At 38.4% G+C, this 22,166-nt stretch overlaps 3 protein-coding genes, 1 long non-coding RNA gene and 1 other non-coding gene across 6 annotated transcripts; 2 read left to right on the forward strand and 3 right to left on the reverse strand.

Moving 5' to 3' along the window:
- Positions 1-1,811, forward strand: LOC126610379 (protein FD-like). Its single transcript, XM_050278442.1, has 3 exons — positions 1-862; positions 1,336-1,405; positions 1,510-1,811. Exons 1-3 carry the CDS (start codon positions 234-236, stop codon positions 1,576-1,578), a joined length of 768 nt encoding a protein of 255 aa, XP_050134399.1. The 5' UTR covers positions 1-233; the 3' UTR covers positions 1,579-1,811.
- A 2,170-nt stretch (positions 1,812-3,981) lies between these two features.
- On the forward strand, positions 3,982-4,053 carry TRNAE-UUC (transfer RNA glutamic acid (anticodon UUC)). The gene has a single exon. It is a non-coding gene; the product is annotated as a tRNA-Glu (tRNA).
- A 504-nt stretch (positions 4,054-4,557) lies between these two features.
- LOC126600926 (E3 ubiquitin-protein ligase RHA2B-like) lies at positions 4,558-4,965 on the reverse strand. Its single transcript, XM_050267635.1, has one exon. It carries the CDS (start codon positions 4,963-4,965, stop codon positions 4,558-4,560), a length of 408 nt encoding a protein of 135 aa, XP_050123592.1.
- Positions 4,966-6,205: 1,240 nt separating this feature from the next.
- LOC126586300 (uncharacterized) lies at positions 6,206-7,960 on the reverse strand. 2 transcript variants are annotated; one of them, XR_007610773.1, is made up of 3 exons: positions 7,860-7,960; positions 7,656-7,758; positions 6,206-6,712 (listed from the first exon to the last, which is right to left on the reverse strand). It is a non-coding gene; the product is annotated as an uncharacterized LOC126586300 (long non-coding RNA). The 2 variants fall into 2 exon arrangements; XR_007610772.1 differs by having other exon boundaries at positions 6,206-7,758.
- Positions 7,961-14,084: 6,124 nt separating this feature from the next.
- LOC126586289 (uncharacterized) lies at positions 14,085-14,984 on the reverse strand. Its single transcript, XM_050251102.1, has 2 exons — positions 14,440-14,984; positions 14,085-14,113 (listed from the first exon to the last, which is right to left on the reverse strand). The coding sequence occupies exons 1-2, from the start codon at positions 14,942-14,944 to the stop codon at positions 14,085-14,087; spliced, it is 534 nt and encodes a 177-aa protein (XP_050107059.1). The 5' UTR covers positions 14,945-14,984.
- Between the last annotated feature and the right edge of the window lie 7,182 nt (positions 14,985-22,166).

The raw sequence follows: 22,166 nt of genomic DNA on the forward strand, positions 1-22,166 counted from the left end.
GTCCTTCCCAATAGCAAGAGCTGCAAAAGCACCTCACTATTAGACAGCACCATAGATAGAAGAAGTAGAACTATTGAGTCATTTGACATTAGTGTCTTAGCTAGAGAGAGAGAGAGAGAGAGAGAGAGAGAGAGAGAGAGAGAACATCCCTCACAATCTCACAGTCACTCCCCCACTTCTCTGAAAAATCTCAAGAGAGATTCATACATTGACAGTTCAAACGCCTCTCTTCAATGTTGTCATCAACAGGTAGTGACCAAACCAACTACATCACAACCGGTACTTCATCCAGGTCGTCCTCCTCATCCCCATCACCAGTTTCACAACCCTCCTCCTTCCAAACCCCACAAAGAACCATGGAAGAGGTTTGGAAAGACATCAATCTCGCCTCTCTCACTGAATCCACCACCCAAATCAGATCCTCCTCCTCCTCCTCACCGCTCCTTCACGTTAACCTCCCAAATGGGACCCACCGCCGCCACCCAAACTGCAGAAATATGACCCTTCAAGACTTCCTTGCCAGACCCTTTGCCCATGACTCACCAGCTGCGGCCACCGCCTTGGTATCCTCCGCTGTCAGCCCTCCCTCTCCTCTTCCTCCATCCTCCCTCAGGCCTCCGAGGTCCGGCTTCATTGATCATCATCAGCTAAACCCTAATAACCTTTCTAGCAGTGTTTCTAACTCTTTCAGTGGTTGCCCATTTGAGAGCTTGGCTGCTTCCTCCTCCGGCTTGCCTTCTTTTGGGAATAGATCGTTCACTGAATCTGATCACAGCAATTCCGGTGGAGATGGAAGACATAAGCGGATGATCAAGAACCGAGAGTCTGCTGCTCGATCTAGGGCAAGAAAGCAGGCATGTACCTCTCCTATATTCTTCCTAATAATCCCATTTTTGTCATTTGATTAGTCTTTTGCTTTTTGCTTTTGGGTTAGGGTAGTAGTGGGGTGGGTAAAGTGTTCTTTTATGAGTTGTAGGTTTTTGTACAGTTCCGTTTTAATTTTGCTCCTTCACTCTAAGGGCAGTTTAAGTAAGTGTAAGTATTATATATAAGAATCAGTCAACCTGAGATTGATGCTTTATAACATTACTGCTGCACTGAGTTTAATATATTGGTATCGCATTCAAAATTTCCAATGTATTGAAAAAGTTATATATATGAGTAACATATTGGTATCAAACTCAAATTTTCCGGCATACTGAAAGACCTAATTAGCTTTATTGTCCTGCCCTGGCGTCTTAGTTTTATTGTCGAGAATGTTACTAAAATTTTTACTAAAAATGTCTTTCGTTTTTTGTTTGTGGCCTGATTTGGTTGGTCCAAACAGGCTTACACAAATGAGTTGGAGCTAAAAGTTGCATTCTTGATGGAAGAGAATGCAAGGCTCAAAAGACAGCAAGAACATGTGAGAACATAAGACTGAATAAAATTCTATTTCTAAAACAGTAATTATACATGTATTTCTGTGATTTTGACTTCTGTTTGTTTGGTGGGAAAATGTATATGCAGTTAATTGCAGCAGCGTCTCAACAACCCAAAAGGCACAATCTCAATCGAACATCAACAGCTCCATTTTGAGAAATCTCAGTGCCTTGCTTTTTTGTTTGAATGTATTCCCTTTCAGTTAAGACTTAAGAATAGTAGTACTAGTACCCATGTTGGGGGCATCAATATTTTGTGGTAATATGAAGATGGTGCATGTACCTTTTCCGTAAGTAGATGTTTTAGGGTTAGAATATTCTAACGATGACGTTTTTTGTATTTATGTTAAAAGAAGTAATTCCCCATTAAGGAACTTAATTTGGTGTGTACTCTTTTGCTTGCTTGTTTGTCTCTATCTTTTTCTTCCCTTTTTTTGGATTGAAACTTTTTTGCTCTCATTAACTACATTCAAATTACAATACAAGTCATGAGGTCACAAAGGAATGATTAGGAGACTCTAAAAAAGGAGACCTTTAATGGACTCTTTGTTACACTGTTTTTGACATAATATTTTATAATATTAAATCGAGAATTAACGTTAAACTGTGAGGTGACAGATTCTATGGAGAGTTTTAATTTGAGTCTCCTTTGTATTTCTCTTTTTTTTTTTAGAGAAACACCGTCATGCAAGGGCACAACACCTTCCACCATTGTAATAAAGAACCACTTGCTAGTATTTCTCTTCTAGGTAATGTTAGGAAGACTAAAATTTTTAAATCAAATTTACAGACCAAATAACATGGTTGTTGATGATTGAATTATTACTTAAGTATTGATTAATGTGTTTATCTTTTATTGACAAAACGTCATTTGGTTTAAAAGTTTGATTTGTCTAGCATTATCCTTCTCTTAATAAATAATAAAAATTTGACCATAAATCTATTGTCACCATGTAATTAAGGAAACGATTCCCATAATATTCATGTAGAAACTACAAATAAAGAACACAAATAAAAGTTTCTGCAAACATATGAAACTGTAGTTTTATACGTAAAGAACCAAGTATTTCTTTCATGGAATTATTGAAGTGTTTATATCTAGGATAAGCACAAGAAGGACAATTAACAGGGTGCCAAGAATCCGAAACTAATTTGGGCCAATTGCTTTTTACAACTTATCGCTTTACTTAATCGGAATGGGATATTGTCCTGAGTTTGGGCTTAACATTCTCCTGATTGACACACTTTGAATTTTGATTCAACGGTTACAATTATTATAATTTTTAAAATGCCTTCCTGTTTGTAACCGTTGAATTATTGTGTGTCGATTAGGAGGTTCTTGAGGAGAGGAGAGGATCCAGTTTCATCTTAATCAAAGCCTATGAGGCGGTTATACAAATTCTTTGTTTCTCACAAGAAGGACAATTAATGGTGGCTGCCATGGATGTCCTATGCTGTCGGTTTCTATTGGCATCCTTGGTCATTGAGTTACTTTGCCAAGCTGACATGATCCAATAGGAATATAGGATGACATAAAAGAGCATCATTGACATTGACATTGCCATTGTGGCTAAGTAAATAATGGAAATGGATCCTTGCCGGATTTTTTTTCTGGGAATCATAAGGATTTCGTGATCGTGATCGTTCATCGTACATCATATGGTCAATTTTCATTAGGTACTATTTATATTTAATTTTAAATTTTAAAATAATTTATGACCGCACGATATACGATAAACAGTTATAATCACGGAATCCTTAGGATCCCCAAGAAAAGGAATAAGCAAGAATCCTTTTCTATAAATAATCATTCCTGTTTTTTTGACAATCCATAAAATAATTATACTAAGTTCATTTAAATTATGTAAATAGAGATTTGAACTTTATCTAAAATATCTAATTTATGAAAAGAAAGATTTCAACTTGAGTGCATATAATGTAGAGCACATCTAATTTAACTAAACTCAAGTCTACTATAAATAATCGTATGTTTAGTTTAAGTTATATCCTTATAAAAATCAAATTTGGATTTTGAGTTTCTTGTGCATTTGAGAAACCCTAACCCTTCTGACAAAGAGAAACCCAACACATATTTGACCCAAATTTGAGATTTGAGTCCTAGCATGGATTTGTTCACAAGTGTTTCTTTAATGTCTCAAAATTGTTAATCATATACGCCTTATACGGTCTAGCTATGTTCGTCTCCCTATCAAGTATTTCTTTAGTAGTCATCTTTTTCATGGCAACTCACTTTTTCGAAGACTGTGAAGACTCAAAAAGACATTTCAAATTCTCTTCTGACCACTATCGTGTGATTCACCAACTTTATGAATTAAAGTAAAAAGTTTAGGTGTAAAAGTTACACTATTATTAATTCACATGTTATAAATTGTATACAGTTGAATGACATGTCAAGGACAGAACCCTCGATTTTTCAATTAATAAATACAACATGGATGCATGATGATTACATCAAGAAATTCGTCATGTTTGTTAAACTGTGTACTTAAATGCAGTCAGTGAGTTTGTATAATTAGTGTGCGGAGACTTGTACATCTGATCCGTTGTCGTCCAGCGGTTAGGATATCTGGCTTTCACCCAGGAGACCCGGGTTCGATTCCCGGCAACGGAAATTTTTTATAATTATGTTCAATATTTTTCTGGGCTTTAATTTGGGCTTTGTCTTCTTTTCCACCAATTCATTTCTGGGCTCTAATTGGGCTTCAGATAATTTCTGTTCCTTTTTGGCCCTGAATGTTTGATTTCAATTTTTTTTATTAAAATGTGATATTCTAAAAAATAATAGTTGCTCTAAATTATGGAGATGGCGATTTGAAATCGGGTGCAAGGAAGCAGGGACTCTTTTTTTGAATTTTATTTCATTTTTGTTATGTGCCAACATGCTGTTACTATTTCATTTTATAAAGCGATATTATAAACTGTTCTAATTTATCGAGACGGAGATTCAAACTCTAATAGTACGAAGATAGGAATTCGAAGTTGAGTACAAGGAAATTGCTCTGACCAAGTAGCCTAAAATGTTGTTGATTTGCTTTTGGCTCTCTGTCTTTTTTTTCTCTCACAAGGATTTGGTGAGGAAGTGAATATTGTTTCTGTGTCAACTTCCACACAACTTTTAGAACCCAGAACTATGAAAAGAAGAAAAATATAACATAATCTCCTCAGTGAGCAACTCCACCACCTGAGACTTGTCAACTCCTCCCACCGGAAACCGGCACAGAGGGCACGTCATCCGGCACGCATCGAACCACTTATCCACACATACCTTGTGAAACTCGTGCAGGCAAGGAAGAACTCTCATGTCCTCTTCACCTTCCGACAATCTTGACAAACACACACAACACACCTCATCGTCCCTCAAACTGGAAAATTCTTGAGAAACAAGCAATCCCTCTTCCTCTACTTTCTTCCCAACATCTGATTCGATTGCCTCACGAGCACACGGAGATCCCTTAACTAACGCCGGATGCTCTCTCGGGCCGAAGAAACTAGAGATCAAAGCGAATGCCCTCTTGAGAACCATTTGGTTTAGTGAAGGATTGGCGTTTGGGGAGGTGTTTAATAGAGTTTGAAGTTGAAGGGAGAGTGTGAGAGTGATGGGTCCTCAGTTGTTTTGCGTGGGCTGCAAGGGTTGTTATAGCAAGGAAAGATTTCCCAAGTTCCTTCTCAAAGTCAGTTGCACCTAAAGAGAGTGTTACTCTTGACCTTTCTTTAATTTGATTAATCACAATTAGAGTAATAATTGGGTTTCCTTTCTCCAGCATATTGCTTCAATTGTATTGCTTTATAGTCAAAATGTTCTATAAGATTGACATAATTCCTTACTTTGGCACCTGAAGTTTAAATCGATAGAAGGGTTTCGGAGATTGTTCACCATTAATCATTTTGGTCTTCCCATAAAAATCTATTAAATTGAGGATATTTTTGTCAAATCAACCTCTCCACTTTGTGGTTTCTTCAATTTAAAGGAGATTTTTCACATAAGGACCAAATGATCATGGACAATTTCTATTGATTTCAAATATCAAGACCAAAGTAAGGAGTTATGACAATCTCAAAGACCATTTTGGCTAATAAGCCTTTTCTATTGGTGTACAAGACTAGTTATTGGTCACTGTTCGATTCTTTTCACGTAAGAAGAAATTTCTCCTTATACGCGAATCATTGCACAACAAATATTAAAAAATAACTCGTTAAAATTATAAAAGATTTATGCACGCCCGTCATATTGTGATTTGTCTGTAAAGAAGAACTATTCCTTTCACTTCTTCACTTTCTGTGACCCATGAAATGCCTGGGTCAAGCTACTTGCTGGTAGAAGGTGAATTAATGTCAAAACTTTGTGAAACTTAGATATCAAAATACACCATGGATGACATTCATAGGGGACCTAACTCATACCAGACTACTCGATCAAGCGGTAACTTAATCGACAAAAATAAGGTAAAGCGGTAACTTTTCACCGCCGCACAGTTTGAAGCATGATGTTTTTGCACAAACATAGTAGAACGAGATTGGCATTACCAAGAGAAGCATTTGGTAAGGCTTCAAAATCCGGTGAGGGCCGTGACAGCGACCGTGAAGCAAGAAAACCAAACACAGCTCAGAAAATGCGAGACTGGGAATGTTCAATGAAAAGCAAAAGCCATCCAAAACCATCTTAGACAAGAGAAACAACCTTTTCTCCATTTAACAACGGCTTGATGACAGGAAAAAATGCACGCCAGACATCGTTGTAACTTGTAAAAGTATACGTCTGCAAATGGAAGCGATGAATGAATTTATTCACCTCAACAGTAAAATTTACGACAACTCTCAGTACAATTGTTCATCTCGGAATAAATGTCAGACAACTTCCCTAGCCGAGTTCATCTCAGATAATGAAGCACATAATGATTTGAACGGTACTGAGTAACAAGTCATACATGAATTCTCAGGCATTTCCTCACAAATGGATAAAAATTGAAATGCCGATTTAAGAATACTTGGTGATGTGACCTTCCATCTACCAAAAGCACGAATAAATCGGTTCAACAAATGGCTTAAAAGAGATTGTCAAGAGGAGGCAACCTACCAAAAAAAATCGCAATAAACCCCGCAACAGTGACTCGGGAACAATACCACAAGTTTCACAATTTGACCTAGCGACTGCCTATTCAATCTGCTTCGTGCTTGTCCGATGATTCTGCAGAGTCTTCAGGTTTAACTGTATCATCCACCTCGAGTGTCTTGCCATCTGTTGGTACTAAGCTCGGTATGCCATCCTTTATCTATCAAGTGATGAATACAATAAGGAACCATGTTAGACGTCAGCTATACAGGCAAAAAACATACAGACAAGATAGAGTTTCACACAATCATTCACGTTCAGCTGAATACAACCGTTAGGCAAGGGCGATGGCATCACCATTCATTTATCACACAGAGACCGGAGTGATCTTTTATTTTTCAAATCATTTCCATGTTGGATAAACTGAACAGGAAAAACCAAATATACAGCACATCCTGCTGCCCAGGTAATTCATACTTCAGAAGAAGAAAAAACTAGCAACAACAACAACAAAGCCTTATCTCATTGATTGGGGTCGGCTGTATAAATCCTAGAATGCCAGCTCGGTTTTGCGCCAAGTCTTCCGTTAGCTCCAAATACACCATGTCTTTTCTTAAATCTCTTTTGAAACTAGATTACGCAAAATTGTAGCTAGGATTTTTAACATTCCCCAAGGATTCCACACACTTCAAAACTGAAGTAGAAGGAATTATACAAGATACTAGCTATACAGGCAAAAACATATAAAGAAGATGAAATTTTTGACAATCGTTCATGTTCTCGCTCTTCCACACGGGACTCCCGGATTACTATAACCGAATTTCGTCTCTGTTCGGCCAGAAGGTCTCACACTTGTTCAAGTTTATACTATAACACTCATCAGTAAAATCTTAGCTCGAGCCTACCTCCGCACACCTCCGAGCCCAACACAAAACCTCTATAATATACAAAGGGCATCACAAATTCTCACACAGATAATGGGGTAAATCTCATTTTTAAAATTTTAACCAATTCCAAACCATTGATGGTGTCCAAACCGTGTCTCAGGCGTGTCTGTGTGTCTGACACTCCGACAAATCAGGGTTTTCGAGTGTCCATGCTACATAGCATATATATAATATGTTCTACCTAGAAATTGAAAATTCAGAGAAAAATAGAATTACCAAAAAATTAATTACTTGCCGCATAAAACTTAGGAGTTTGGAACTCATAGGAAAGGAGACACCAATCGCATCACTAATTAAGGAATTTGTTTCCTCACAAAACCTATAAACCCAAAAGCAAACTAATTAAACCAACTAAAATTACCAAAAATTAAATAAATAAAACGGAGATTAAAAATAATACTTAGAGATTAAAGAAGAAACCTTATAAAATTGAGTAGCTTTACGCTTCCTCTCACCACTTCATCTCTCTCTCTGTTTGGATCTCTCTCGCGCTATAAAAACGCCACCCCTTGTTGCTACGTCACCGTTTTATAAAATTGAGAACGAACAATTGCATAAAACCACCGCGTTTCGGTTCGAATAAATCTCATTGCCTCCAAGAGAAGCTCTACGGAGCTACTGCACTTCAAACTACCAAGAGGGATCTCAATGTGCGTTAATGGCGAAAACCAACTGGACCTCGAATTCGGAACGATTCGTTTGGTAGATATCTCGACTGAATGGCAAGGGTTTGCACCCGAGAACTCTTTCGATTCCGGAGCTCTATTTCCCCACACCTCGCTTCCAACCCATCAAAATCCAATCTTCCCTTACCATCCTCCCCATTTTCCTCCTCTTCGTTCGAGCCCTCCGCCACATATTTTCGCTTCTGGATTCATGTCAGAGCTTGATCCTGATTACCCAACTCCACGCCCATTTGGTCACCCAGGGCCTTTTCGATTCGTTTTGGGCCCGGAAGTTACTCAAGAGCTATTACGATTTCGGTGATTTCGATTATACTCAATCCGGAATCTTCCCCTCGATCACGTCTGCAAGACAACTGTGGCATGTTAGGCCACGTCCAGGTTGGGGGTGGGCAAAAGATGATGTTCGAACTTGGAAAATCTGCTAGCTGCGAGACACGGCCAGAATCCAAGCTGTACACTGCAATATCGTTTAACATGCTTCTTAACTGATGGAACTCGTAACTGTTAAACTGTCCCACATCGGTGGGGTGAAGAAAACCAAAGGGGTTTAAATAGTATTACCCCACTCTAACTAACATCGAGGCCTTTTGTGGTAAAACCCCACACCTGACGGATTGGGCAGGTGGTTAAGTTGGGGACAATATCGATGTCGTTAGAGTGGGGTGGGCCCGACGATCCAAAAATTCCAACATGGTATCAGAGCCCACGGTTGCGGGCTCATGCAAGCCAACGAGCTTGTGTGCAAGCCAACGAGCTTGTGTGCAAGCCAATGAGCTTGTCACCACCCGAAAGGAAACAAGTCTGAGCTCTTAATATAGAGACGACCGCTGAGTTCCATTGAAAACAAGTGGGCCCAACGTGAGTCGACCTCTGAGTTTCAATTACCGATGTGGATTTCCACGTGTGAACCACTAAATGAGGTTACACGTGAGGGGGAGTGTTAAACTGTCCCACATCGGTGGGGTGAAGAAAACCAAAGGGGTTTAAATAGTATTACCCCACTCTAACTAACATCGAGGCCTTTTGTGGTAAAACCCCACACCTGACGGATTGGGCAGGTGATTAAGTTGGGGACAATATCGATGTCGTTAGAGTGGGGTGGGCCCGACGATCCAAAAATTCCAACAGTAACTCTTGCTATGAAGAGTCTCGTGAAAATAAATACATCTCCCTTCCACTCCAGGGAAATCTTGAGTAGAAAGAGAGTAGTAACCATCATCCCCTATCACCAATATTCGATCATCCAGAGCTTGCGCCTCTAGCTTAACCCAGTGCTTCTCATGAGCATGAGCGTCCTGTAAGTTCTGATAAGAGCTATACACTTGGTTAGCACTTGTTATTCACGTGGGAATATTCGAGATCATCATTGACAATGTTTGTGAGCTGATAAGGAATATGTATATTAGGATTCATTAGCTTGAACACTCATGATATTACTAGAAGTCTTTCTAGCTGATATGAATAAGGGAATTCATGGTGATAAGGTTAAGATCAATCAGGATTACTTAATGTGAAGAGTCCTAGTTCATTACGACTGCGTATGGTATATATATTAGGGTCCCTGCATTCTCTCTAAACACTCAAGCTTACAGAAACTCAAACCCCATTCTTGAGGCCTTGCATACTAAAGAGGAGAGCTGTAGAAGAACTCTAATCCCAATGAGCATGTCACTGTCTTCAGGTAAGTGGTTAACTTGGTATTGTGATATAATATTCAGAGTTCATAATCATATTCAATATATGTTTAACATTTGGTATCAGAGCTTTCACATACCAACTAACCCTAAAGAAGAAAGTATAAGGAATTGTGTGAATTTTCAGATTAAGGTCTAATGGTATACTATACAGGAAATACATATATTCGAACATGGTTGCTAAAGCTATTTGTTCTATGTATGTTTTTTATACAGCATATGAATTAGCATTGACGCTATGGATCAAAATATAATCACTGATCATCTAAAGATGTTTTAGTTGTTTATGTATTGATTTCATAGTGGTATGATAGTTCATATACCAATATACGAACCCAATCACTTCTTGCAGCCACAAAGGTTTGTAATTATGGTTATAGAAAATCGTATGTTGGATGTGAAAGTGTCATGATCAAGAAAATTTTCATACAACTCTTAATCCGAAGGTTCTTAAGTTTGTGATATAAAGTTTGAGGATTAAAGTTTAATATAATTCATGTTACATGATTGTACAGCCATGAACCCTAACTCCATGAACTTGAATATTGTTGAACCACTCATTGGGGTCAACTATAAGAAATGGAAACAAGACTTGGAGATAGTTTTGGGTGTTATGGATATGGACCTGACACTAAGAACTAAGGAACCCCCACTGCCTACCGATGGAAGCACTTCTAGTCAAAGATCTAAATATGAGAAGTGGGAGAAATCCAACAGAATCTCACTGATGATAATCAAGAGAACCATGACATATGATGTTCGTGGAGGTTTTCCAAAGGGAACCAACGCCAAGAAGTTTATGGAATCCATTGAAGAAAAGGACAAAGAATCTGAGAAGACAGAAACATGCAATCTAATGAATTCACTCACTACAATCAGGTATGACGGTGAAGAGAGTGTGCATGAATATATCCTCAGAGTGATCGATAATGCTGGAAAACTCAAGAACCTAGAGGTACCAATTTCTGAAACCTTCCTTGTTCATGTCATCATGAACTTGCAGCCAGATTCCTACTCAATTGAAGGTATCTTACAATGCTTTTGTAGTTTTTTGTGGTATTCTGTCTATTATATTCATACAAAGGTTACACAAAATATATATAAGAGTTTGAGTGAGTTGCAAACTGCACTCAACACTCATGACAGCCAGCATGGGATGCCATGCACTCAACACTTACGACAGCCATCATAGGATGCCACACTAATCTCCTTAAATCATGCAAATCATCTCTCCTAAAAGCATGCAAGACAGCTAATCTTCCTTGAGGCATAGGGAGCCACACGGCACTTGAATGATGAAAAGATCAAGAAGAAAAAAAAGGCTATTAACTAGATAAAAAACCCTAATGGAGTTGACCCTAATCATGAGTAGTCAAAAAATAACCGGTGGTCCTTCCTTCAATACTCCCCCTCAAGCTGGATCCAAAAGGTTGATGGATCCAAGCTTGCCAAGAAGAAGCTGAAATTGATGAGAGGCCAAGGATTTGGTGAATAGGTCCGCAAGTTGATCCGAGCTCCTTACAAAATGAGTTTGGATAACCTGAGATTGAACTTGTGTACGAACATAGTGACAATCGACTTCAATGTGCTTGGTTCTCTCGTGAAAAACTGGGTTGGAAGCAATGTGCATTGCAGCTTGATTGTCACAGAAAAGAGACATGGATTGATGATTGAAAACACCTAAGTCACACAGTAAACCTTTGAGCCAAATTAGTTCACACGCAGTAGATGCCATGGCCCGATATTCTGCCTCAGCACTTGATCTTGCAACGACCGTTTGGTTTTTGCTTTTCCATGAGACAAGGTTGCCTCCCACAAACGTGCAATATCCCGTTGTAGACTTACGATCAATGGAATTGCCAGCCCAATCTGCATCACAATAACCTGTAATTTGAGTGCTTGCATTGTTCTTCATGATTATACCACGGCCCACATAACCTTTTAGATACCGAAGTATCCTTTTGACTAGATTAAAGTGCTCCATTGTGGGAGAGTGCATAAATTGGCTAACAATACTGATAGCATAGGTAATGTCGGGCCTTGTGATGGTCAGATATATCAACTTACCAACCAACCGCTGATAATAGCTTATGTTCGGAAGAGGTTGACCCTCTAAGCTGAGCTTGAGTTTAATGTCGAGAGGTGTAGGGACCGGTTTAGCATCACTCATCTTTGCTTCTTTAAGGAGATCAAGAACATATTTGCGCTGGTTAAGGAAGAAGCCCTTGTGAGAGGTAGCCATTTCGATGCCAAGAAAGTATCTCAGTACGCCAAGGTATTTTATTGCAAAGCGTTGCTGAAGAGAATGCTTGAGTTCTTTAATTTCTTCAGCGTTATCTCCGGTGATGATCAAGTCATCAACATACACAAGAACAACCAATGTACCAGCGGTGCCTGAGCGTACAAATAAAGAGGATTCCGCATTGCTTCTTTCAAAACCAACACTGATAAGGACTGAACTAAGCTTAGCATACCAGGCTCTCGGTGATTGTTTAAGACCATAAATTGATTTGTGCAGTTTACACACAACATCCCGTTTATGACTTTGAGAGTGACCCGGTGGTAATCTCATGTAGACGTCTTCTTCAAGCTCACCATGTAAGAAGGCGTTTTTGACATCCATTTGATACATAAGCCACCCTTTGTTGACAGCCATGGACAAGAGGACACGCACTGTGTTCATCTTTGCAACCGGGGCAAAGGTTTCCTTGTAGTCCACATCAAATGTTTGAGTGAAGCCCCGGGCTACTAATCGTGCCTTGTGTCTTTCTATAGACCCATCCGATTTGAATTTAATCTTGTATATCCACATGCAGCCTACTATCTTTTTTCCTTTGGGCAATGGCACAATGCTCCAAGTTTTATGTTGATCGAGTGCATGTAATTCATCTTGCATGGCTTGCTGCCATACCTGGGATTGGTTAGCTTCTTGAAATGATTGAGGCTCTTCATGTGCAGATATATTACTCAAATAGGCAATATAATTAGGTGACAACTTTTGGTAAGAACAGTAGTTGGATAAGGGGTGCTTGGGCTTGTACGTAACAAAGTCTTGCAGTCTTGCTGGTGGGTGCCTCTCACGAGTTGGATTTCGTCGAGGTATGATAGGAAGAGACTCATCTGAAGATTCTTCAGGACCAATACTGCGTAGAGTTTCATCTTCCACAGGCATGTTGTTGTCGTCATATGGGGCCGGTTGATTTGGGACCATAAGATCCATTGTATGAGGTTGATCACCCAAATTGTTGAGTATCTCAGTCATTGGCAGTGGAAACATGTCCAAGATAATCTCCCCCTGACTTGTACCATCCAGAGACTTACTGTAATAAGAATTAGTTTCATGAAATTGAACATCCTTTGAAACAATTAATCTCTTAAGTTGTGGATTGTAACACTTATACCCTTTTTGTGTGGACGAGTAGCCAAGGAAAATGCATTTAGTTGCCCTAGGATCAAGTTTGTCTCGATGTAAGGGCTGAACATGAACAAAACAGAGGCATCCAAAGACTTTAAGATGAGACAAGTCCACCTTTCTGTTCTTGATTATCTCCATTGGAGATTTGAACCCCAAAACCCTACTAGGTAACTTGTTGATCAGGTAAGCAGCTGTCATGACGCCTTGAGACCAAAAACGTTTTGGTACATTCATTTGTAACATCAATGCCCTAGTTTTTTCAAGGAGATCACGGTTTTTTCTCTCGGCAACACCATTTTGTTGGGGTGTGCCAACACAACTAGTTTGATGTATGATTCCATTGTTACTCAAATATTGAGTCATGACTTGGGACATGTATTCGGTGCCATTATCAGACCTTAGGGTTTTGATTTGAGAAGAAAAATGATTTTTAACAAGGTTGTGAAAGTCCTTAAACACTTCCATCACCTCACTTTTTGATTTTAACAAATATAACCAGGTGGTTCTTGAATAATCATCAACAAAAATTATGAAATATTTATAACCATCAAATGATTCACTTGAAGGTCCCCATATATCAGAGTGTACAAGCTCAAAAGGTTGAAAAACTCTAGACATCGAAGACCCTAGTGGTAGTCTTGTTGCCTTTGACAAATGGCAAGTTTCACAGTGGGTTGATTCTTTGCCTAAATCAGGAAATAAGGTGGACAAGATAGGTTGAGATGGATGGCCTAGTCGCTGGTGCCACAAGGAGACAGCTTCAATGGAGTTATGGATGGATTTTGACTTGGCATGGAACCCACAGGAAGAGCTTTTCGATATGTAATAGAGACCATCAATGAAAAACCCCTCACCAATCGTCCTCTTGGTTATACAATCCTGAAAAATGACATTTTTTGGTGAAAAAATGGCCAAACAATTTAAGGAATTTGTGATTCTTCCCACTGAGAGAAGTTGAAATGGAAAAGATGGGACATATAGGGCCGTAGACTCTATTTGATCAGATATCAGATGGATTTTTCCCTTTCCTACAATCCTAGCACCTTCACCATTAGCAACAGATACATGTGAATGATTATGTAGTTTCTCAAATTTATGTAACTTTGACATTTGATTAGTCATATGGTCTGTGGCACCAGAATCTACAACCCAAAAATCATGTAATTCATTTATTTTAAGAGCAGTTTGGAAAGCAGTTACAATACCTTTCAAATCTGTCTGAGGTACACAATCAGCATCAGCTAAAAAACCTACAAATTTGCCCATCAATGCAGTAGTACTTCCATCTTCATGATCAACAGATCCTTCCTTTCTTCCCTTCTTTTGTTGGAGATACACTGCGAACTCATTTAACAGGGTGGCAGGATTTGCAGTGAACTGTTGATAGGTATCAAAACTGTTGATAGATGAAGATGTTGCAGTGTTAGCACGAGGGTGTGCTCGACTTGTCTTTGGTGCGGATTTATCCTTCATGAAGTCAAGTTTGAGTTCTAGATGTAGGATCCAGCACTTGTCTCTCACATGCCCGATGTTGTCACAATGTAGGCACTTCAAATGAGGGTTTTTTCCTTTATACCTTTTTTCATTTGTCAGGTAAGCCCTAGCTTCTGTCACGTTGGTTTTTATACCATTATTCATGACTTTTCTCCTTACTTCCTCACGTTGGATAGTTGCACAGACACTAGTGAAAGATGGTAGCTCCGGGTTCATGAGAATGTGACTTCTCAAATCCTCATATTCTGAACTTAAGCTAGACAATAATTGAAATTTTTTATCTTCTTCAGTTCTTTTAAGGAGCACTGAGGAATCAATAGTGTGAGGTATGTACACATCTAACTCATTCCACATGCTTCTCAAAGAACCAAGATGTTGAACAAAGCTTTTACCTTCTTGCTGTATATTGGAGATATCCTTCTTGAGTTAAAAGATGCGAGCTGCATTGTTTTGATTTCCATACATCTCCTTCACGGTGGTCCAAAGAATGAGAGACGACTCGGAATAGCTGAAGATTTCAGCAACCTTCCTTTCCATAGAATTTAACAACCATGACATGACCAGTTGATCTTTACATAGCCATCCTCCAAATTCTGGAGAAGAAGCATCTGGTGCAGGTTGACTGCCATTAATGAAACCAAGCTTGGATCTTCCACCGAGAGCAAGACTAACAGCCCTTGCCCATGGCAAATAATTAAACTCATTCAATAACACTGAACTTAGACGTTGGTTTGGATTGATATCCATTTCAGATGCGCTTATAGATGGAGAAGCAATGATGCTTACATCCTCTGGACTTCCATCTGCCATTGTTTTTGAAAAATAAACACAGCAGTTTCGATATACAGAACAGGCTCAGAATGATGCCCGCTCTGATACCATGTAGTTTTTTGTGGTATTCTGTCTATTATATTCATACAAAGGTTACACAAAATATATATAAGAGTTTGAGTGAGTTGCAAACTGCACTCAACACTCATGACAGCCAGCATGGGATGCCATGCACTCAACACTTACGACAGCCATCATAGGATGCCACACTAATCTCCTTAAATCATGCAAATCATCTCTCCTAAAAGCATGCAAGACAGCTAATCTTCCTTGAGGCATAGGGAGCCACACGGCACTTGAATGATGAAAAGATCAAGAAGAAAAAAAAGGCTATTAACTAGATAAAAAACCCTAATGGAGTTGACCCTAATCATGAGTAGTCAAAAAATAACCGGTGGTCCTTCCTTCAATAGCTTTGCAATCTAAGTGGGATGGGCTTGGATTGTAGTTTCTTCTTCTCCATGTTGCTCAGGTTCTACCATTGTCAAATCTTGATTAATAACTTCATTTGCAGTTGGGGGCCCTTCCACTTCATCAATTTGCCTTTGTTGCAAGTCATCTGTAGCTTCTTCGACATCTTTATTTGCATGCCCAGGTATCTCAATAGAAGGCATTGGAGCTGACGTTGCAATTGCATGTTCCACTTAATTCTCTTCTTCAAAGATAAAATCATCATCATTATTCCCACCATCTTGTTCCAAGTTATTCTCTATGAACACAGCTTTCCTTGTTTCTACAATTCTAGTATCCTGATTGTTAGGGCAATAAAATCTGAACCTTTTTTATCTGTCTGCTTAACCAATGAAAAAATAAATGATAGTTTTAGGATCAAGTTTTCTTCCATTGGGATTATATGCCTTGGCTTTAGCCGCACACCCCCAAATGTGTAAATGGTTTAGGCTAGGTGTTCTAGTAGTCCACAATTCAAATGGTGTAGACTCAACGACTTTTGAAGGGACTCTATTAAGCAAATAATTGGCAGTTTTCACTGCCGCTCCCCACAAAGTCTTAGGCAAATTCACCCTACAAATCATACTTCTCACCATGTCTATTAGGGTTCTATTTCTCCTCTCTGCAACACCATTTTGCTCGGGTGTGCCTGTGGTGGTATATTGAGCTACGATTCCATGTTCTTGAAAATATAAAGCAAAGGATCCAGGATGTCTACCAGTTTGTGCATATCTTTCATAATATTCCCCACCTTTATTAGACCTAACAATCTTAATTTTTCTTTCCAGTTGATTTCCCACTTCCTTTTTGTAAATTTTGAAAACTTCTAAAGCTTTAGATTTTTCAGAAATTAAAGTATAGGTAACAATATCTTGAAAAATCATCAATAAAGGTTATAAAATATTTGTATCCTTCAATTGTTTGTGTAGGGAAAGGACCACAAATGTCTGTATGGATTGTTTCCTTAACCCAATGCTTCTCATGAGCGTGACCATCCTGTAAGTTTTGATAAGAGCTATACACTTGGTTGGCACTTGTTATTCACATGGGAATATTTGAGATCATCATTGACAATGTTTGTGAGTTGATAAGGAACATGTATATTAGGATTCATTAGCTTGAACACTCATGATATTACTAGAAGATCTTTCTAGCAGATATGAATATGGGAATTCACGGTGATGAGGTTAAGATCAATCAGGATTACTCAATGGGAAGAGTCCTAGTTCATTACCATTGTGTATGGTATATATATTAGGGTCCCTGCACTCTCTAAACACGCAAGCTTATAGAAACTCAAACCCCATTCTTGAGGCCTTGCATACTGAAGAGGAGAGTTGCATAAGAACTCTAATCCCAACTAGCATGTCATCGTCTTCAGGTAAGTGGTTAACTTGGTATTGTGATATAATATTCAGAGTTCATAATCATATTCAATATATGTTTTACACGTCCAGCTTAAAAATCTCGAATGTATAGTCTGACGGTTTTCCCTTCAAATACATATCATCTAAAAACAGCTCTCCCAACGACTCCACCAACTTCTTCTTCTTCTTGTCGTCAAGGCAAGAGATATTTGGTAATGGAGATGCAATCATTTCCGTATTCAAACAAGAATCAACTGCCACCGCTTTCCCGTCACGGCACACAGCACAAAACCTTACTTTGTAGAAAATAACATCTTGAAAATCACGGTATTCGTCATCCAACTTCAAAAGGAAGTTCGTGCAGTCTACAACGTCAGCTCCTAGCCTCTCCGCAATATAACGTTTCGAACAGATCAATTGCCATGAAAGTAGGGAAATCGAGATTCAAGGATGCAACCACCTTAAAATCACCACGCATCTCCCCACCATAGTCTACATTCTTGCCACTTCAAATACCCGAAATTCCAATAAGTTGAATTGTAAGAGTAAACACAGGTTTTATGTTAATATACTAGCCAAGAGCACAAGAATTAACCAACTAAATCACAACCGTGCATCAAGTATGTTCTATATATACAAATACTGAAGTATTCTCAACAATACATACTTGCATACATGTTCATGGATGAAGAAGCCATGGACGAATCTACACACAACCTTCACCTCTCTGCAAACTCAATGCTCTCTAAGTTATAGGTAATTGGAACAATAAGAGCGTAATCTTTGTGAGAGCAAAGGCTTGTGGTTTTATACTACAAGACCTGCCCTATAACAATCCTACAAGGAATACAAGACTAAATCCTTGTACAAGTATGATTTCTATTCTCGAGCCAACAATAGAGTTTCCATACAAACCAAAGTTGAATTAACTCTTATAAACACATTAAGACTTCTTTATACCAATATGAAATAACAAGGATTATTTACTAAACTGTGTGAATCACACTCATACTCTAACATTCTCCCACTTGAGTATGATTCACTACAGTAAATAATCATCTTAGATTGATATAAAGGTGATCACACAAGTCTTATATCAATGTTCCTAAATATAAACACAACACTGCTTTCATGTCTCAAAACAATGAATTCACAATCTTCTCTGCAATACAATGTGCAGAATCATCTTATAAATCACAAAGTTATTCATGTTCGCAGCAATGTGACACAGTTCATGAGCAAACTAAAAGTTTACTCACACTCATATTGCCAAAATACAACAAAGTTCATAGTTATTCTTTATCAAAATTCGAAAATATTGACTCAAGAGCTTATATTGAATTATCAAAATGTTTTCTTTGAACAACTAATCACAGATTTATTTGGAAAGGTTGAACTAAATGAAAACCTTATTCCACGGCTATCTTCAAGAAGTGTGATAGGCTCTCAAGAATAACTTCAACTACTCCCACTTATCAAAAGCATCCAAATGAATTTAATGGTCGGCCTAAATACTCTTAGCCTTGTACTTACATTCGAATATATGATTATTTCTCCCACTTAAGCATAAGTAGAAAGTACTACACAACCAATAAAGAAACCGGAGATATAAGCCAATTGTTTCCTGATTTCTCACCAATTGCATAATCTCAGTTTAATCATGTACACCTAAACCATTATGCAAACAGTTATGTATCAAAAGATAGTCTCAATCAATTCGGAAAAACTTATCTCACATAAACCCAAAATCACAAGTTTCAACAATGGTCAAAATCAGAATAGCAAGCACAATATTTTTGCATTCAATTTTATCCAAACTAATTCAATATCCATCAAGCAAGATCAACTAAAATTTGATAATGTATGGACATAAAAGCACAAGTCATCTAAATTAAAACGAGATAATCAAGATCTCAATATGATTTACATATAATAATTCTTTAACGAGATCGACATGTATCATAATTCAATCTAGTCCAGAAATAAATTGAAAAAATACTAAATGACGCTTCAAAATCTCAAATAATTCCATTCAATAGAAAACCCATAATTTGTCAAAATTACAAAATTAGTATCTTAGGAACTTTGAGATCGCATCAGATGTGAATAAAAGGATACATACCAATTAAACAACAAATTTTCATTAAAAGCAATTGAAGCAAACGAGAAAATATGCCAACCACAAATCATGTGCCCAAAATAATGCATAAGTCGCGTACTCTAAAAATGCATATATATATATGGAACTGTTATTAGTACTAAAAAAATCTCATTCTACATTCCTCACAAGTGTATTTTTCTTTCTAATTATAGAAAGTTTGGAGTGCCAAATAAGATTGGCGCTCCAAACTTTCTATAATTAGAAAGAAAAATAATCATGACAATGAAATCACGACTATTCGAAAAGCTCAACTTTATAGCCGCAAAAATTCACTTGTGACAAACAATAAAACATACCATAATTTTATGAGAACTTTCATGAAAAGGGATTGGACTAAGTTTATCTTAATAAAAAAAATCATGATATAACTTTATTTAATAAAAAAGACTTAAATTTTAATGAAAAACTCTTAAATTTTAATAAAAATGACAAAAAAACTTAAATTTAATGAAAAAGACCTAATTTAATATTTAAAAAAAAACTGACGTGTGGACCCACGCACCCCTCACAGAAGCTGTCTATGAAACTTACTATGCTGTTTATGAAACTTAATGGTACGACACTGTTTATGAAACATAACGATGTTACACTGTTTATGAAACTTAATGATAGATGCTCTTCCCAGATTTTCAAGTTCTTTCATCAGAATGCAATAAAAAGATTTAAAAAAAAACACGATAGAGATCAACATCTATGCTGTTTAAGTCATGCATGGCTAATAGTTCAATACAATTACTAGAAAAATAGGTGATGACTCCAACGATGTTATCAATGATGTTGCCCCACCCCTACCCCCAACCATCCCAACCCACACATGATCGACTCCCTCCCAACCATACTGCCCTAGATGTGGTTATAAATCGAACGTTAACCCACTTCAATTTGAAATTTTAATTTTAGAGCAATAAAATATGGGGTTAATCTCTGTTTACTAACCTAAAGTTTCTTGGTTTTCAACATTTGATACATGAAGTTTTTTTTCATCGTAGAGTCATACCTTAAGTCTTAAAATTGGGACTGTTTCATACATCCGTTAATCAAACTGTTAAGTCTGCCGTTAACTGATGACGTGGCACCCATGTGGACAATGATTGAGTGCTACATGTCATCCATGTGGAAATTAAAAATAAATTATTTATAAAACAAAATAAAATAATTTATTTATTTAAAAAAAAAAATACCCTCCTTCCCCAAATCCCACCTGTGTCCACCCTCCCACCCACTCCTTTGTCTTCCCCAAACCCCACCTGTGCCCACCCTCCCTTCTCTTCCTCCGCAGCTAGTGCTCTCCCTCCCTCTTCGACTCTGCACATCCACCTTCTTCCTCCTCCTCCTCCCTCCTCTGCACCCAGTGCTTCCCCCTCTTTGACTCCTGCACTTCCACTTTCTTCTCACCATCATAAAACTATAAAAAAAAAAACACATCCCAAACCATCAAAAATTAGAAACCCACGAAATTCAACATCATCAAATTCAAAAATTGAAAATCGATAGTGAAAAATCTGGTGCGGGTCAACCTAGATATGGGTTTGGTGTTGGATCGCGATGGGTTCACTCCCCTGCATCTGGGTGTGATCAAGGAGTGAGCTGCGGTTGTGGCCAAGTTAGACCCACGACGACTCAGATTTTGACTCAGGAAGGTGAGGGTGGGTTGCACTTGTGTGTGAATCATCACAGGTTGGAGGTGTTGAAGGTTTTGGTGGAATGTACAGGGATAGGGAATTGAAGATGGGTGTGGGGAGTGGGTGTGCAGATGAGAGAAATGGAGGGTGGGGACCGGGGGTTGAGGTAGGAATGGTGTGAGAGAAAGAGTGTTGGGGGGTGTTTGGGATAAAATCTGAACTTTGGGCCAGAGAGAAAGCCGGCCCAAACCCAAGGCCCAGAGGAAAACTTAGGAGGCAGGAAAGAGGCTTTCGGCTGGGCACAAGTTACAAAGGCCACCTGCTTACCTGCTCAAAGACCACAGGGGGTAGGTTATTCAGTCACTGCACAACCCAATAAAGTACTTTATTGGTGGCATTCATGTAAAAAAGCTAGTGAGTCATCACCAAACCGCATTCGGGCAACCGCTATTGCTACAGGAACCCAAGCTGAAGTCGTCTATAAAAGGAAGAAGATAAGACAGAATTAAGGACACTCAATCAAACAAACAAAAGCCAAAACTCTGCTCAAGCCAGATTTGCCTTCAACGAAGCTGTAGTCAGCACAAGTCTTCATCCCATTCGGGATAAACCTTCCCAAACCCCTGTAATAGCTCTGCTACCTTGTTCATGGTGGTATCGATTCATTTTGTGTCCTCTTCTCCCCCGTCAACCCCTCTAAAAGCTTTCAGACCTCTGACAGAGCCACAAGGATAGATTTTGTAAGAAGTTCAGCCTTGGCCGATAAGGTTCAAACTTACCCGACTATCTTTGCTCTGTCTTTGTCTTTTCTTTCTTTTAAAAGAACAATAACATGTTATATATTCCCAGTTATATACAAGTTATTTCTAGCAAAGTCATAATGAAAGTAAGTCTTCAGCACTTGAATCCGATCTGAATCGCGTCAGAGTTCAAATCAGATCTAAGTCTTAAGCCCGCGGGCATGTAATTTAAAGATCAGTTTAAAAGTCCTTGGCCTCAAGGCATAA

This window comes from Malus sylvestris, chromosome 2, assembly GCF_916048215.2.
Source record: "Malus sylvestris chromosome 2, drMalSylv7.2, whole genome shotgun sequence".
NCBI classification, from domain to species: domain Eukaryota; kingdom Viridiplantae; phylum Streptophyta; class Magnoliopsida; order Rosales; family Rosaceae; genus Malus; species Malus sylvestris.